The sequence below is a fragment of the Coenobita brevimanus genome, chromosome 64, assembly GCF_032717465.1.
Source record: "Coenobita brevimanus isolate Jiangsu-jjx chromosome 64, ASM3271746v2, whole genome shotgun sequence".
Taxonomy (NCBI): Eukaryota; Metazoa; Arthropoda; class Malacostraca; order Decapoda; family Coenobitidae; genus Coenobita; species Coenobita brevimanus.
The window spans coordinates 950,859-966,492 of NC_137017.1; the positions used below are offsets into that span (position 1 = coordinate 950,859).

A 15,634-nucleotide genomic window follows, 5' to 3' on the forward strand; every position below is an offset into this window, starting at 1 on the left:
TTTTTATTTTTTATTTTTTTCTTGGTTTTATATTTTTTTATACCTTATATTATAAAGACAAACTAATCTAAAGATCCTAAAACTAATCACCTAACAGACAAATCGCTGTCCTATACTAAATCCTACGGAGACAAATAGCTAGACCTACACTAATGGTAAAAATACCTCGACTAACAGAACACCATCGACTGCAGATATGTAATGCCATTCTACATTACATACCTGCACTCATCACCTGGTGACTATCAGTCGAGGCACAATCTAATGTAGGGGACATCAGTATATGAAAGGGAACCAGACGAGTCAGGAACATTTCCATATACGTCAGCTGTCGGCCCTAAGTAGCACAACTTGAACAATATGGTATAAACTATTTACATAATGTGTACAAAGAATTGAAGGACCTCGCCCAGCAGACCACAGTACACCCCGGACTCAGTAACCTCTATTAAACAGGCTATCAGTGTACCGGATCGTATATCGGAGCTGTTATCGTGTTATCATCCTTGTTATAGGCCTACATTCTAAGAGATTACATCAACACCAAGACGCTTTAAGACGTACCTCGCCGCGCTTAATCGATATAATTTTGACTCGGGCTGTGTTGGTTTCTATATACAGTAGTGAGTAAAATCGTCCAGCGTTAGCCTGAAGAGTTGGCACCGAATGTCGTGTCGTCCCTTCCAGCTTCAGTCTCTATGGATTTCGAAAAAAAGCGTGGGTATTCAGAAGCAAGCGACAGTTTTTAATTATTATTATTACATCCACAGATCATTGTCATCAGTGTCGTTTGTTGTGGATTCACAAAACCACTTTTAAAATTTCATGAAAAAAAAAAAAAAAAGCTTAAGTGGAAATGACAGTAATGAGCAATTAAAAACTGATTACTGTATTATTGGCAACACTGATTAAGCATGACCAGAAGAAACAGGGTATTTGACTAGAATTCTGCCAAGTAACTTCCGGTGCTTATATCGCATTGGTGGATTAATTGCTCATAACCTGGGATACAAGGCCACTGTTATCCAGATTGCCACAGTAAACTTTCCTGGTTAACCTTCGTACTACTTTTACCACCCCACAAGGGGTAGATGGATAGTTGTGGCAGCAGCTGCCTGCACCAGAATAGCAGGGATAAGGACAAGTAGAGAACATTCATTCATTTGCCAGACGCCATGTATCCCAAACGGGGTGGCCAAGGGCTTAGAGTTAATTGTTTTACAGGGAGGGCACTAATGCTCCACCAACCCCACACACGTAGGGAGAACGTGATGAAATTAAAAATCGCTGGGATAAGGCTAACAGCAAATTGTTCTGAGTGGAGACTGAGAAACCTTTGTCTTGCAGTGATTTGACTGGGCGTTACTTTGGGGGGACCTGTTTTCTTAGGGTATGTGTTAACCTTTGAAACGATAAAGAATTGCAAAAAAAAAAAAAAAAAAAAAAATGAGCTTGCATTTATTATGGGGGAAGCTGCATGCCGTACTGTATATGGTATTTGCTTCAGATTAAGAAACTGCAGACTGTAGAAAAGAAGTTGAACACGAACAGTGTGGGGTAATAATTGGCACAGTAGAAATTGCTGAAGGAAAATCTTGAAATGAGCAAACTAACATATGTGATAAGGGAATGGGACACTGTATGGGAGTTAACATTGGGATTACTTTGCCCAGGGAAAGCATTCTACAGAGTGGCAGAAGGAAAAATTGGAAATGAGTTAGCTTGTATTTGTTAGCGTAGAGGAAGATGTTAGATCAAGAAAATAAAATTTAGCAGTACAGGATCAGACTGTAATCATATCTAGTTCTAATCATGGCATTTTCCGTAGCAGTGAAGTAAATTGGTCTGTTCTAAAGGTTGGAACATAGTTTTCAGAGCTTTTATATATAGCCCTACCCAGGGAAACTTAACCCCCAAATATAATTGTGTTCCTTTAGTTTACAATGAACGTCAGAATGTGATGCATTGATGTATTGTTACTATTGCCCTGAAACCAAAAGAGCATATTAAAGAATAGGACTTTTCAACCGTCTTTAGAATGTCATGACTCGTTTTAGATGTATAACACAGTATCAGAGTAGTTCTGAAAGATTTCATTTGTAAATTGCTGAAAAAAGTACCTTAAGAAATGATTGTAGGCAAGTTTTGAAATGCATTTCATTTTAGTGAATATGCATACATGTTTGTGCCTATCAGATTTATAGGTGCTCCTATTTCCTCCTACACGTATGAATCAGAATTATGTGGGGCACTTATCTTTCAAAATTTATGGTTACTTGTTCCACAGACCAAAGCCAGTGAAAACAAGCTTTACAAGCGACATTACTGTATTGACCGTGGCTCAGGTTTGTCATTTTCAAGTAAGAAGATGTATAAGCAAGAATATTGTATTAATTCAATTGATGTGGTTACATGCTGTGAGTGCATTAGAGTAGGCTGTGAAGAACTGTTGCTATATCTGTTGGACAGACAGCTTTGTAGTGGGATTGTAGAATGGTAATAACAGACCTGATGAGAACACATATTTTGTTGACTGTGCTGGTTAATTCTTCTCTGTAAATGAGATCTGTAATTTTAATATATTGGGAAATTTTTATTGGTTTCAGTGGCTTAATTTTCCTTTTGGTTGCAATGATTTCATTTTCTCCTTGCAGGTAAGCTTTGCTATTGGCGTCATCACTGCCTCTTCACATCTTCGTTTCACAAAGCATCGACAGCGTCGCAGATGGTGAGTGTTAAATTACATTTTGCTAGGATGCTAGGACTGCTGGGAGGTAGGATTATAAAAAAAAATCCTGAACAAATAAAAACACTTAATTTCTTTCCAGGTTCATTGTCCTGGATGAGGCAGCAGTGCGTCTGTGATTGCGTATGGCGGAGTAGCCACTTGGACCCATGAAAACAGGTGGTGGAGTGGGCTTAATGGCCCGTAACTAACTGGTAATGGAACGAGCTCTGGGGCCTGTGATTAACAGGTGGCGGAGCGGGCTCTCAGGCTGGTTGCTCACAGATGGTGGAGCGGCCTCTCGGGCCCGTGACAGACAGGTGGCGGAGTGGGGTTTCGGGCCCGTGACAGGTGGTGGAGAGGGCTCTCAGGTCCGTGACAGACAGGTCGCAGAGCGGGCTGTCGGGGCGGTGACTTCGGGCGGGAACATGGTGGGGACGGCGTGGTGAGGTAGTCGTCGAGTAGGATGGCATGGTGGGGGTCGCGAGGCGGGGGCGGCAGTGTTGGGTGGGGTGGCGTGTTACGGGCGTTGCCGGATCGGGTGGTGTATTGAGAACCAGGTTGTAAACCAGATTGGAAGGCGAGTTGTAGAGCTTTAAGGGATAGTGGTGATGTAGAGGTGGAAAGGATGGCGTGGTGCTGTAAAGTTGGAAGGGATGGAATGCTGATCTGGATGGGATATGGTTATGTAGAGACCTGGAAGGGCTGGTGTGGTTATGTAGAACTGTCAAGGAAATGAATACGAGAAAGCAGACAGATCAGCAGGGGGGAAAGAATGAACAAGACAGGGTAGGAGAGGGAAATGAAAGCAAGACATGATAGCAGAGGGAAAGGAAGGCGAGACATGTAGCAGAGGGAAAGGAAGGCGAGACATGGTAGCAGAGGGAAATGCAGGTGAAACATGGTAGAGGGAAAGGAGGATGAGATGTGACAGCAAAGGGAAAGAAAGGCGAGATGGGATAGCAGAGGAAAAGGGAGGCGATATGTGATAGCGGAGGGAAAGGAAGGCGAGATGCGATAGCAAAGCGAAAGGAAGGTAAGCAGAGGGAAAGGAAGGCGAGGTATGATGGCAGAGGGAAAGGAAGGCGAGATGTGATAGCAGAGGAAGGCGAGATGTGATAGCCCAGAGAAAGGAAAGCGAGATGTGATAGCAGAGGGAAAAGACAGTTGGATGTGATAGCAAAGGGAAAAGACTGGGATGTGATAACAAAGGGAAAGGACGGTGGGATGTGATAGCAGCGGGAAGGACAGTGGGATGTGATAGCAGCGGGGATTTAGATGGGATAGCAGAAGGAAAGGATGGTTAAGATTGCACTGAAAATAAAAATGTGATGGCACAGGATAGAAGGAAGGAGTGATAGTATGATGGAGGTGGATGGAGGGAAAACACTGAGACAGGTGCAGAGGAACAGCTTGCAAGACTGCGGCAGAGGGGACTGCAGGCGGGGTGGCAGAGGGAAGGGCTTGCTAGACGGGGTGGCAGAGGGAAGGGCTTGCGAGACGGGGTGGCAGAGGGAAGGGCCTGCGAGACTGGGTGGCAGAGGGAACGGTTTGCGAGTGGGGGTGGCAGAGGGAGCGGCTTACGAGACAAGGTGGCAGAGGGAAGGTATGGCGATGATGTAGGAACTCAGAACGAAAGGACAGTGAGTCTATGGTGGAGGGGAGGATTAATAGTAGTCTAAGTTTAGGCATTTAGAATAATAAGCAGGCTAGTACGGTACAGAAAATTGAAGTGTCATTGTGGAAGATACAGGTTAAGTTACAGGTTAAGTACTACAGTATGGTTATTTCTGGCTAAGTAGCAGGTACAGTTCATGGTTCCGATGAGGTGTGAATCAGCCAGCTACCAGACCACTGACGAGGTACTGATGGGGGAGATGCATCATCTGCTAGATTTGCCCACTTGACTTCAGGTGAGAAAATAATTTTTACATAGATGTTTGTTGCATACTTTGGTACCAAGGTTCTTTTTTGGTATCAGTAGAAATTTGGTTAGTAAAAGCGTTGCCATTGTAGTGTCATATGTTAGTGAAGTTCAGTACAGTACCGGTATTGCAGTTATGTATTGTTATGCAGCATCACTGGACTAGAAATAATTTGATGAGGGCATAAAACTTTTCTTGAGGTATCTGTTGTTGAGAATAGGCAATATATTCATTGAAGGGTGAGTAGGGGTTATGACAAGTTCAGTTGGTTGATTTTTTTCAAAGTCAACTAAGTTGGCCAGCAATGTTAAATGCTTTTTACATTAAGTATACCGGTATTTGTTCAAATGTAGATTAAAATGATATTTTACTACTGTTCTTAGAATTGGTTTTCATTGTGTGGTGATTGTCATTCACCATAAATTACCGTATTCAGCTCTGGGTGCAAACGTTAGTTTGGAGTTAGTATATTGTGACAACATAGACTCGGGTAGTACCGGGTACTACCATGGCCATATGTGGGTTGAAGCGAAGTAAAATAGCCTTGGTTACCCTGAAGTGGTACATTAACCCAGAAAGTCCAAGCAGTGACTCATTGTTGCAAATTATTACATGTAAGAGATTTTTTTCCCCAAACATTTGAAGGATTCTGTTGAAAAACAGTGAGGTGGTTTTGGCATTTTATTTAGCACTGTCCAAAGTATCGGGTACTGTACTGGGGCAAAGCTCAGTATGGAGAAAACTTGAGAGGTACTTTTGCACTTATGTCCAGGGGTAGTTCCGTAAATTAGTTGCTTAATTAAGTAAAGTGTGATTTTTTTATACAGATATGTTTTGCAGGACGGTAGTGCTGCGTCATTTATCAGATAATATTTTCAGGACGGCAGTGGTGCATCATTCATCTTTTCAAGTTACCTTTGTAATGATGGAGGGCCGGTTGGAAAGTACGATTTTCTGATAAACATACGGATATAAGTCATCTTGAACAGGGAGTGTGCTGATCAATGCAAGTAAGGTCTTTTGGTACGATGATAATGTTGCTTACATTGTTTATCATCATCATCATCATCACTATCATTGTCATCATCATCATTATCATTATCCATCATCATTATCATTATCCATCATCGTTATTATTATCCATCATCGTTATCCATTATTATTATCCATCATCATTGGAAAGCAGTGCACCTGTAGTTAAAGTAGTTCTTTAATTCATGCACTAATGATCATTGCGCATCTCAAAAAATACTATGTAGGGGATATCGTAACCTGGATGGACTTGACACGGTTGTGGCTTGGAAGTGAACGGCAGGTAGAATGTAGGTGACAAACAGAATGATAAACAGAGGAGCATGAGAGATTATCAAACGAAACTCTGGATGTGCAACGTCCAGAAAGCCACACCAGCGTGTCTGCTGAGTACTGTATTGTTGAGCGCTTTATACAAGGGGGAATACTCTTACATGTGGATATTTTCTATAATGAGGATTCGTATACTGTAAATGGCCATACAGTTGTATTGTGAGAATTGGTGTTCGATTATTCAGTTCGTGCAAGGGAATATTCGGATATCAGATCAGGGTATTGTGGCTTTCCTGTACAATATGATGTCAGTTCGCAGCATGCCCAGTGAATTTGGACACATTCATTCATTTACCATTAAAGACTACGGAATCCTGACTCCACACGTATAACTAATACCTATCAGACAGTCAATCGGACGTCTGTCACTTATAATGGAGTACCAGACCCTTGTCATGCACTCCATACAAAATTCACTTTGAGGAAGATGCATGCAGCCTTTCTGTGTGGGTATTCTCACGGCGGAACATTGTAAAGAGAAGCTTTTTCTTCCTGCCCTGCGTGTTCTGTATCTGATTTAATTGATCTCCGTTCTTTGCCGCCTTAGTGCCACATGGCCTTTCTAGGCTTGGTGCTAGTTTTTTCTCACTTCATGCATACCATAATTTGAAACTAATTACCCCCAAAATGCCAGAACATATTTGGTGGTTTTGTGCCTTGGTGTTTGTGTGTGCTTGTGCCTGAAGTTGGGTAGTTTTGTGTTATTGTGGCTGTGGGTCCTGCGAAAGGGGGGGACAGTTTTGGAGTGTTTGACATTCTCAGAACTGAAACCCGGAGGTTATACCGTAGTTGTAGAGCACTTTATTTGTGTGTGTGTGTGTGTGTGTGTGTGTGTGTGTGTGTGTGTGTGTGTGTGTGTGTTTATGTCGGTGATTTTGTATTTTTCCAAGCACTACATTTGAATTAACTAAAGCTGAAATGAACGAAAAATGTCAAGCAGGAATTGAATATGGTCTCCGGATCGATTACCAGCAGAATCATTAACAAAACACATTATATCAAAGCAATATCAACATCATGGAAGAATTCATTTGTTGTGGTAGTTCACGCAAAAGGGGTTATTTACGATTAAAAATTAACGATCGATGAACCTGTACATTTTATGCAAACGTTTTTCAAAAGCTCTGACAAATCGAATTGGTCTTAAACAAGTTCATGACGACGGCATCAGTGGAAGGCGAAAGGAAGAGAGAAAGCGGTATTTCAGTATCGTAACCAGGTTGCGCAAAGTGGCAGTGAGATTGGAAGGAAAGGAAAGGAAATGGGAATGGAGTGATAGGAAGAGAAGGAAACTTTCTCATTTCTTTACCAACACAGATCGCCAAGATAAGCTGTGAGAGAGGAAAGGAAAGGGAAACGAAAAAAGAAAGAGACGGCACTATTTTCGTTTAATCTATCGTGCGAATGCCGTGAGAGGAAGGGAAGAAGAGAGGACAATATTTTAGTTTCATATTGCCTTGTGGCGCCAAGAGAGAGGCCTGGAGGTTGCTAAAGAAGGCAGAATGGAGGAGGGAGGCCTGGGCTTGAACGTCGCTTATCTGGTATGAAGGATCATCCTTTCGGGTTTTTATTTCCTCCCAACCATCATTCATGGTGTCAGGGCTAAGCCTTATTTTTCTTGCATTATATTTTTCTCTTGTTCTGCGAGCTTATCATGGCAGTAAAAGAGGAGTGAACCGCTTCACAAGGATGACATTTGTTTTGTATTAGATAGGTACATAGTTTTATTGGTTGATTGAATGATTGCCAGACAGCTAGATCAAATAGACGGTTCATACCCCAGAGGAGTAGCAGGTGCTCCATTCGAAGGATTGTTGTATCATAAGATCAGGGACTTCTTAGCTTCTGATCAGTTTCTTTTTGGTAGATGGGGGCCCGCACCATCTACTTACTCACTGTATCGGTACGTACAAGTGACTCCACAGAGTGTTAAGCCAAGTGATTTCCTATAATCCAGAAGACTATTTCCTGCATTGTGTGGTAACCATGTAATCAGCAAATGTTCTTTCGTCACTTGGTTGTGTAGTGGGTGAGGGGTTCCAACGAATGTGGCTTTTATATTTCTTGAGTTGTGATAGGGGTATAGTGTTCACAGTGCTGCTCTGATGTTAGCGACTGGTCACTCGTGCCTAAAATGTCTGGACTGAGTAACGTAGTCCCTGCGCTCCTGGTGGGACAGTAAAGGATTGGATAATGGATGGATGGATGAAAATTTTGCATATTGTAGCTAACATCCCCTCGTATGTTGCTTTGCTTTATATTCCATACCTCATGGGAATGTCAGTGGGCAACAAGCAAAGTAAATTTTCAAATGAAGAGGTACCGTAAGGGAACTTCTAAGCTGACGAGAATATAACCCTAAGTGGCTCTCGAGAAGACGGATTAGCTTGTCCCAGTTAACTCCTTCAACCCTAGGACATTTTTTTGGATCTTGCTTCCTCTAGACGTTTTTATTTAACCTCTTGAGAAGACAGATTACTTTGGTCCAGTTATCCTCTTTAGCCCAAGGACGTCGTTCATATTTTTATCCTTGCTTCCTCTAGACTTTTTTTTTTTTACTTTATGGAAATCTGTCTTAGTGAAGAGGTTGGAGAGAATACCGAGGTGCAATATTCAAGATATATCGTTGTGAAAGAGGTGTTAGAAAGACCTGACAAGCTCACAGTCATAACCCATTCAAACCGATGATATCCGATAGCTACTTTTTGTTTTTGTTACCCCCAACGATTCTGACTGCCTAAGAAAGATTTTTCGAACAGGCGAGATTAGATACAGCCTTTTAACCATTTCACTACTATACTCTCCCTGAAGCTGAAAATGACCTTGAAGAGGAAGCAATAATAAAACAAAAATTACGTCCTCTGGCAGAAGGGGTAAAGAACTCCTCTACACCACCTTTCTGCCCATCCTAATGTTCCTACAGGGTAACCTTGATTGATTAGCAAGCCTCTCCAAGCCCTTCTGTCGTCACTCGTCATTGCTCCCTCCCGCCACTTCAAGCCTCTTTCCCTTCCTCTGAGTATGCGGGTCGTATTCTTGGTTTACATTTCGCAACACCCCTTCCTCAGCGATTTATTTTGTCCAATAATCTGTCCAGTCAGTCCGATGAAGTATATTATATTTTTGATGCCATTACACTTTCATTCAGCTGTGGACAGCCTCCTTGGTGAGAGGAAACTAATGAAGGCTTATTGGAAACCCACCAGTTCGAAATTTCCCTCCTAAACTGAATAAAACCGTCTGGAGGTAGCAAAAATAAAATATAAAAGGCGTCATCGGAGTGATGGGATTAATATATACTATTGTGTTACTGATGTCAACTGTGTCTTTATAAAAAAGGTATAAATAACGTACAAGACAGTACGGTATATAGAGATGAGCTAAGCAAAACAAATCGGCCAGGAAATGCCACGGACTCATACAAACGAAAATGAGTTTCCCTTGCTTGCGTACAGGCCGTGGTGCTCAGTGGATGAAGTGCTACTCTGCTTCATCTTTCACTCCGTTTCTCGGTCATCGTCTCATTTTTCTTCCGCTGGCTTTGCCTTTATACACGTTATTTTACGTGATATCTAAAGAATCTAATGTAGACCCGTCAACAGCGAATTCGTGAAGTTTTAAATAAATCGTCATTCATTTCGATTAGGCTGACTATTCCATCATCATCGTCATCCATCTTTAATGGTTTGACACCTCGAATTATCCAACAGGGGATGGCAGTGACGAAGTAGACTCCTTGTTTCATTGTTCTTAAAATCTAGCACTGTTGCACAATAGCAGTAGTTACTCTTCCTTGTGTACTGTTCATACAACCGTAAATGTAAAAGGGGAGCACCAGCATCCTGAACAGATATATAGACGTTCTTCAATAAGATACTGATAGTTAACAACATGAACTCTAGTGATGCTTAATAACAAACGAAACCTGAGCTACAGGTGATCCCTGAATGAGTTGATGTGGTCTTGTGCCATGAATTGCGAAAACATGAGTGGGAAGTGAATGCAAGTGTGACCCATTCCATCGAGTTTTCCATTTATAGATTTTCATATTGGTATAGGCCAGGGGGTGGAAGTGCAGGGAGAGACAGGGTCACACACACCCTCATTACGATCTCATAAAATTGTGCAAGTATGATAACACAAGTATTACTCTCATCTGTCTGATGGTTAGTTGCACTGCGTGGTTCAAATACCACCAAAATGCTTCGTCAGAGGTGTATAATTATATATATAAAAAAATGGGTAGATTGAAAGTAGACGGCCGTAACCTAAATTTAACCCTCTCCCAGCTACGAAACTGTGAATCCCTCCCTCTCATCTCTCCCTATCCTTAAAACACTACTCTTATCCATGCATACACCTTTGTCCCCCCTCCATCCCCACTCTCCTCGAAATCAGTTAAAAAAAAAAAAAAAACAGTCCGGTACCAGCAACTGTTACGCTTATTGTATTATTTGGATTTTGCAGTTGCATAGTTTATTTCAACAGTGGATTCGCCAAGTGCACTATGTAACAGTTTATCCCAGATAAAAAAGTTACTGAATAAAAGTGCCCCCTCCCCCATCCATTAAGGGCGTATTTAGGAATCTTGAAAGGTAGTTTCCACTGCGTAAACGTCCTCAACTCAGTTTGTTGAGAGGGAGGACGGGGTAGTTATGAAAAAATAGAATTATAATTGCAGGGACCCTCTCGAAAATGTGTTAATACATTACTCAAAATGTCATAAAGAGATTATTATTAAATTTGTTATATCCAGTGAGAGGAGGGATGTGGGATTTTAAAAAAAAAAAAAAAAAAAAAAAAAAGCACACTTGCAGTTTTTACATCCATATTCCAAGTCGCTGTAACCTTCTGAAATATTAAGTGGTTTATCAGGACAGTGGAAAGTGTATTTCATGTAATGCGTCAGTAACAGCAAATGAAACCAAAATGACTTGTAAACTATAGAAAAACAGTTAATTAATACCAGGAGGTCCCCCTGTGGTGTGACAAAAATTAATTCTTGCGCCGCCACCCCCCCACCCCAAAACACACACACACTTTCTTCAGTTGTAATGATTTATAATCATGATTGCCATGGTCATCATTAGCGATTTTCCGCCAAAGCATAGTCAGTAGTCACTCAGTAAAATGAAAACAAATGAGGGACGAGTTGAGTGAGTGTATAGGTGTTATGGAGTGGGGGAGTAGGAATAATTCTAGGTCATTTTTTAGATCACTTCTCAGGATGATGCATTAGGCGAAGAAGGACTGTTCGGCAGAGTCGGATAAACTATACCCATTTTACTCTGACAGACTAAAATTGCCATTGTTCCACCTTGAATGCCGTGTTGGTACGATAGATTAACATTAGAATATGATGCTAGTCAAGAAGTGCTGTGGACAGGATGTAAAGCTATAGTATTGGCTTCTGCTATTGAGCTTTGTGAAGTAAGCTGCAAAGGGACGAAAATCTGAGCCAGGTTAGAGTGAAAGCAGTATAATCGACTTCTTAAGCAGTACAATGGTTTGTCTAGAAAACCCGTTTTCTTCGTACTAGTAGGAGTGAAAGAAAATTATGTTTGAGGTAGACCTTAAAGGAAAGCAATACCCGCAGTGATTTGGGGGCCTGGAAAAAAAATAATAAAGTGCTTAGGTTACACTGGAGGTATGGCTCTGTGTATGAACAGTAAGAATGGAGAATAAAGTAACTGAACTATAGGACATAAGCGTGACTTCAGTTTTCTTCAAGTACAAGGACTAAACTGACATTTAAGGAGACAGTCCAAGCTCTATACATTTTCTTTTGCTGCTGCTGTTGTGTCCATGGCACATTATTTAACTAGATTTACCTTCATTTCCGATTTACGTTTTACGGTCAACAAGGTACGGTAATAGGCAAATTTCACATTGATTCGATGGGAGAGCTTTGTGTCTGGTGTCTAGTACCTTTCAATATAATTGGAAATATCGAGTAATTAATTAATCAGATTCATGTCATATTCTATTTATATGACCTATAATGTGTTGTATTGTGATGTGCAGTATATGCTTCATGTTTCGTTTTTCCTTTTTGCTTATTCACCTCTCCCCCACTTTGTGTGTGTGTGTGTGTGTGTGTGTGTGTGTGTGTGTGAGTGACTAAAAAAAGTGCGCGTCCGTGTGTAAGCTGGCACGTACTAGGAGCAGCAGATGGTTAAGTACCGTAGTACTTGAGATAAAAAAAAAAAAAAAACTTTGCCTTCATTTCCTCCTACTTTCTTCTTTCTGCCGACAACATTTACTCGGTTTCTTCTTTTTGTTTCCCTTTTTTTTTTTTTTTTTTTTTTTAGCGCCATTCATTTATTGCTCATTCGCTTCAGACTTCGTACAGCTGTTCATTTGCACAGTAATCCCAGAGACTATGTAGGCTTTGTAACGCGATTTATGGCGGTCAGGGCCAAATCGCACAAATATATAAAGTTGGGGATCCATGTTCTTGTATGTTCATTATTCATCATACAGGTTTTGCAACTTTGCACTGCGTTATGTCAGTGTATCATGGCAGCCTGTAACTGTATCTGGATGGTATCAGTTTTATTTGAACGTGTACCTCCTTACGATGCAGTTGTGTTTTATTTCGATGGTTAAAATGTGAGATTCAGTGACCCAGTTCACTATATGCAACCTGATAGCTCGTGTGTGTGTGTGTGTGTGTGTGTGTGTGTGTGTGTGTGTGTGTGTGTGTGTGTCGCTTTTTAGTACCTACCCAGAGCATTTGCTATATGATTGGAGTATAGGGTTTGGGTGATAAAACTTCGGATACTCACCAGTCACCACCTTGTTTGTGAAAAGGGGAAATAGGGTTATAATATTTAATATGATTTTCGAATTATTTGGAGATCCATCCATCCATCCATTGCCAGATGCCATGTATCCCAAACGGGGTGGCCAAGGGCTTAGAGTTAATTGTTTTACAGGGAGGGGCACTAATCCTCCACCAACCCCACTTGACACGTAGGGATGCCAACAGCATCTGGTGTTCCCAGGTGGTCACCCATCCAAGTACTAACCAGACCCAACGTTATTTGGAGATCATACCAATTATGGGGTATTGGTGGATGATGAATAGGGATTTGTAGTTGCTGTTGTTATTATTATTATTATTATTATTTATTATTATTATTATTTATTTATTATTATTATTATTATTATTATTATTGTTTTGTTACTCGTTAAGATGAAAGGGCATTATATGTTGTGTGGGTGTGATGTTCCCTCTGTTCCTTAGGTAGTGTAGAAGCTGGTTCGTATTCTTGCAGGCTTAGGTGGCTTTCTAACACCTTTTTGCGTATTTCACCTTCATATTCTGAAGTGTTAAATATCTTTTACAGTATCTACGTACTTTGCTTAAATCACACACACACACACACACACACACACACACACACACACACACACACACACACACACACACACACACACACACACACACACACACACACACACACACACACACACACACACACACACAGATGATTAATATTCCAGTGACACCAAGGCCTCTCTTTCATTTTATATATGCTGGCCATCTCTGGACGATTCAATTCAGGATAGATTTTTCGAATTGGAGGGGGTTACTCTTAGCTTTAAGTAATGTCCTGCAATATGTGAGGCCTTTCTTACTCGTATGTTCAGTAAAATCGTCTGGTAGCAGCAGGAATTAAGTATGAAAGACGTCACATTGATTCAAGGGGTTGTTGTTGTTGATTCGTGCGAAATGTGAAGCTGATGGACTGCATGCCTAGACTGTTCCTCTCCTATATTCCACCATCATCCTTTCGGGGGATTGGGAAGCAGCTGAGAGACGTTTTTATTTTAACGTTCCCATACTAAGAAATGAAGTGATACGGAAGAGTTGGCAGTGAGTCTTCTAAGGCCATGAGAACTCGGCCCCGAGGATGTTACTGTGCCGCACTTAGGCTTTCCCGACACTGGACTTCCTTGTGGTCACTGCGCCGTTTTTGTGTTGGGGGAAAGTGTGTGTGTTTGAGGCGGGAGGGGGAGGGTCTCTGTGGGTGTTGTGAGGTGTGAGTTTGAGAGAGGGAAAGGTGGAGTGAAAGTTTGTGTCTGGTGAGGTGTGTGTGTGTGTGTGTGAGAGAGAAAGAGAGAGAGAGAGAGAGAGAGAGAGGAGAGGGGGAATGAAGGGAGAAGAAGGATTCCGTAACAGAAAGAGAAAAATGCAACGGGGTCAAAGGTTAACAAGAGAATGTATAGAGGCGCAGGCGATGGGAGAATAAATGGGGGAAAGTATGAGAACGAGGTGGAAGGAAGAAAAATGGAGTACGTGAGTCCGGGTGGCAGGGTGTGCCGCGGGGGTGGTGGTGGTGGGGGGGGGAGTGGTTTGCGTTATGATAGGCGTGGAGGTGGAGTTTTTATTGCTCGATAAACTCTGGGATTAGGCGTTTGACGACGGACAATCTAACCGACGAGCAGGGGGCCGTATGCATAAGCTTTCTTAAGTCACTGCTGCGTTTGTTTATGCGTTTATTAACTTCATCTGCCAAATACGTCTTGAACCAAACCAGAGTAGATAGTAACGTGAAAAAGACAAAACATCAATTCCTGGTCATCATGCACTTTCATGGCGAGTTGGTTATCGTAAGAATAGGCAAGGAATCTCTATATACATGACGAAGGAAGGAGAGGGTAAAGTGAAAATGAGAGATAACGAAGAGTGAAGGCGTCGTAATCTGGGTAAGTGTTCCTAGAATTAGATACGTGCCTACAAAATGAAAAGCCTTCGAAATAAGAAAATCCTGGGGTACCGGTAAAATAACACACGCCTGTATTTAAAAACAAACAAAAAAAATGTCAACTTTTATCATGGCACAAAAAAATTCAAAGGATAAATTTAAAGATGAAAATAAAATGATGGTGCATGCATATAATTGAAAATAATAGTACCTAGTTGATAACACGATAAAACGGGGAAATTAATATAACAGCTTATGCTGGTGAGGAAAGGGAAACATAAAGAATTGTTCATAGATATTCCACACCGAACATCATTCCAAGAATATAATTCCAGAAAGAAAAACAAAGGAAAGGAAACGGAAAAGAAAAAAAAATAAGTGGAGAGTTGTATAGAAAAGAAAGACAATCAGAACCGTATTTACTAGGTGCAGAAACAAAGTAATAGCTGCTGTTTGAGAGTTTTGTCTTTGCTTTTATTTATGAAGACAGGAACGTCAATCCGACAGGGCATTGTCAGAGAGAGAGAGAGAAAGTCTATGGAAAAGTTTATAACAACATCGGCGATACTTTGGAGTGTGTGTGTGTGTGTGTGTGTGTGTGTGTGTGTGTGTGTGTGTGTGTGTGTGTGTTTTAAGATATAGGGTTCAACGTACTGTAGAAGCAAAAGAAAATGGAGGGAACAATAGCTAAGTGGAGAGCTGTGTGGCGAGGCTTGATAATAGCCACACATGCTGAGAGAGAGAGAGAGAGAGAGAGAGAGAGAGAGAGAGAGAGAGAGAGAGAGAGAGAGAGAGAATCATACTTCCCGGAATTATCCTCTAATATATATATGGTAGAAAGTATGAATGAAAACATAAGTTAGTATTATAAATGAGACAAGACACTCCACAGACGTAAGGAAATG

General features: G+C 41.3%; 1 protein-coding gene across 1 annotated transcript in view; it reads left to right on the forward strand.

The window, feature by feature from the left end:
* The first annotated feature begins 1,477 nt into the window (after nt 1–1,477).
* Nucleotides 1,478–15,634, forward strand: part of LOC145404607 (uncharacterized) — a 72,331-nt gene continuing 58,174 nt past the window's right edge. Inside the window, exons 1-4 of the mRNA XM_080276125.1 lie at nt 1,478–1,557; nt 2,288–2,345; nt 2,655–2,728; nt 2,976–3,170. Coding sequence (XP_080132251.1) covers nt 1,478–1,557; nt 2,288–2,345; nt 2,655–2,728; nt 2,976–3,170 — 407 coding nt within the window. The remainder of the gene's footprint in view (nt 1,558–2,287; nt 2,346–2,654; nt 2,729–2,975; nt 3,171–15,634) is intronic.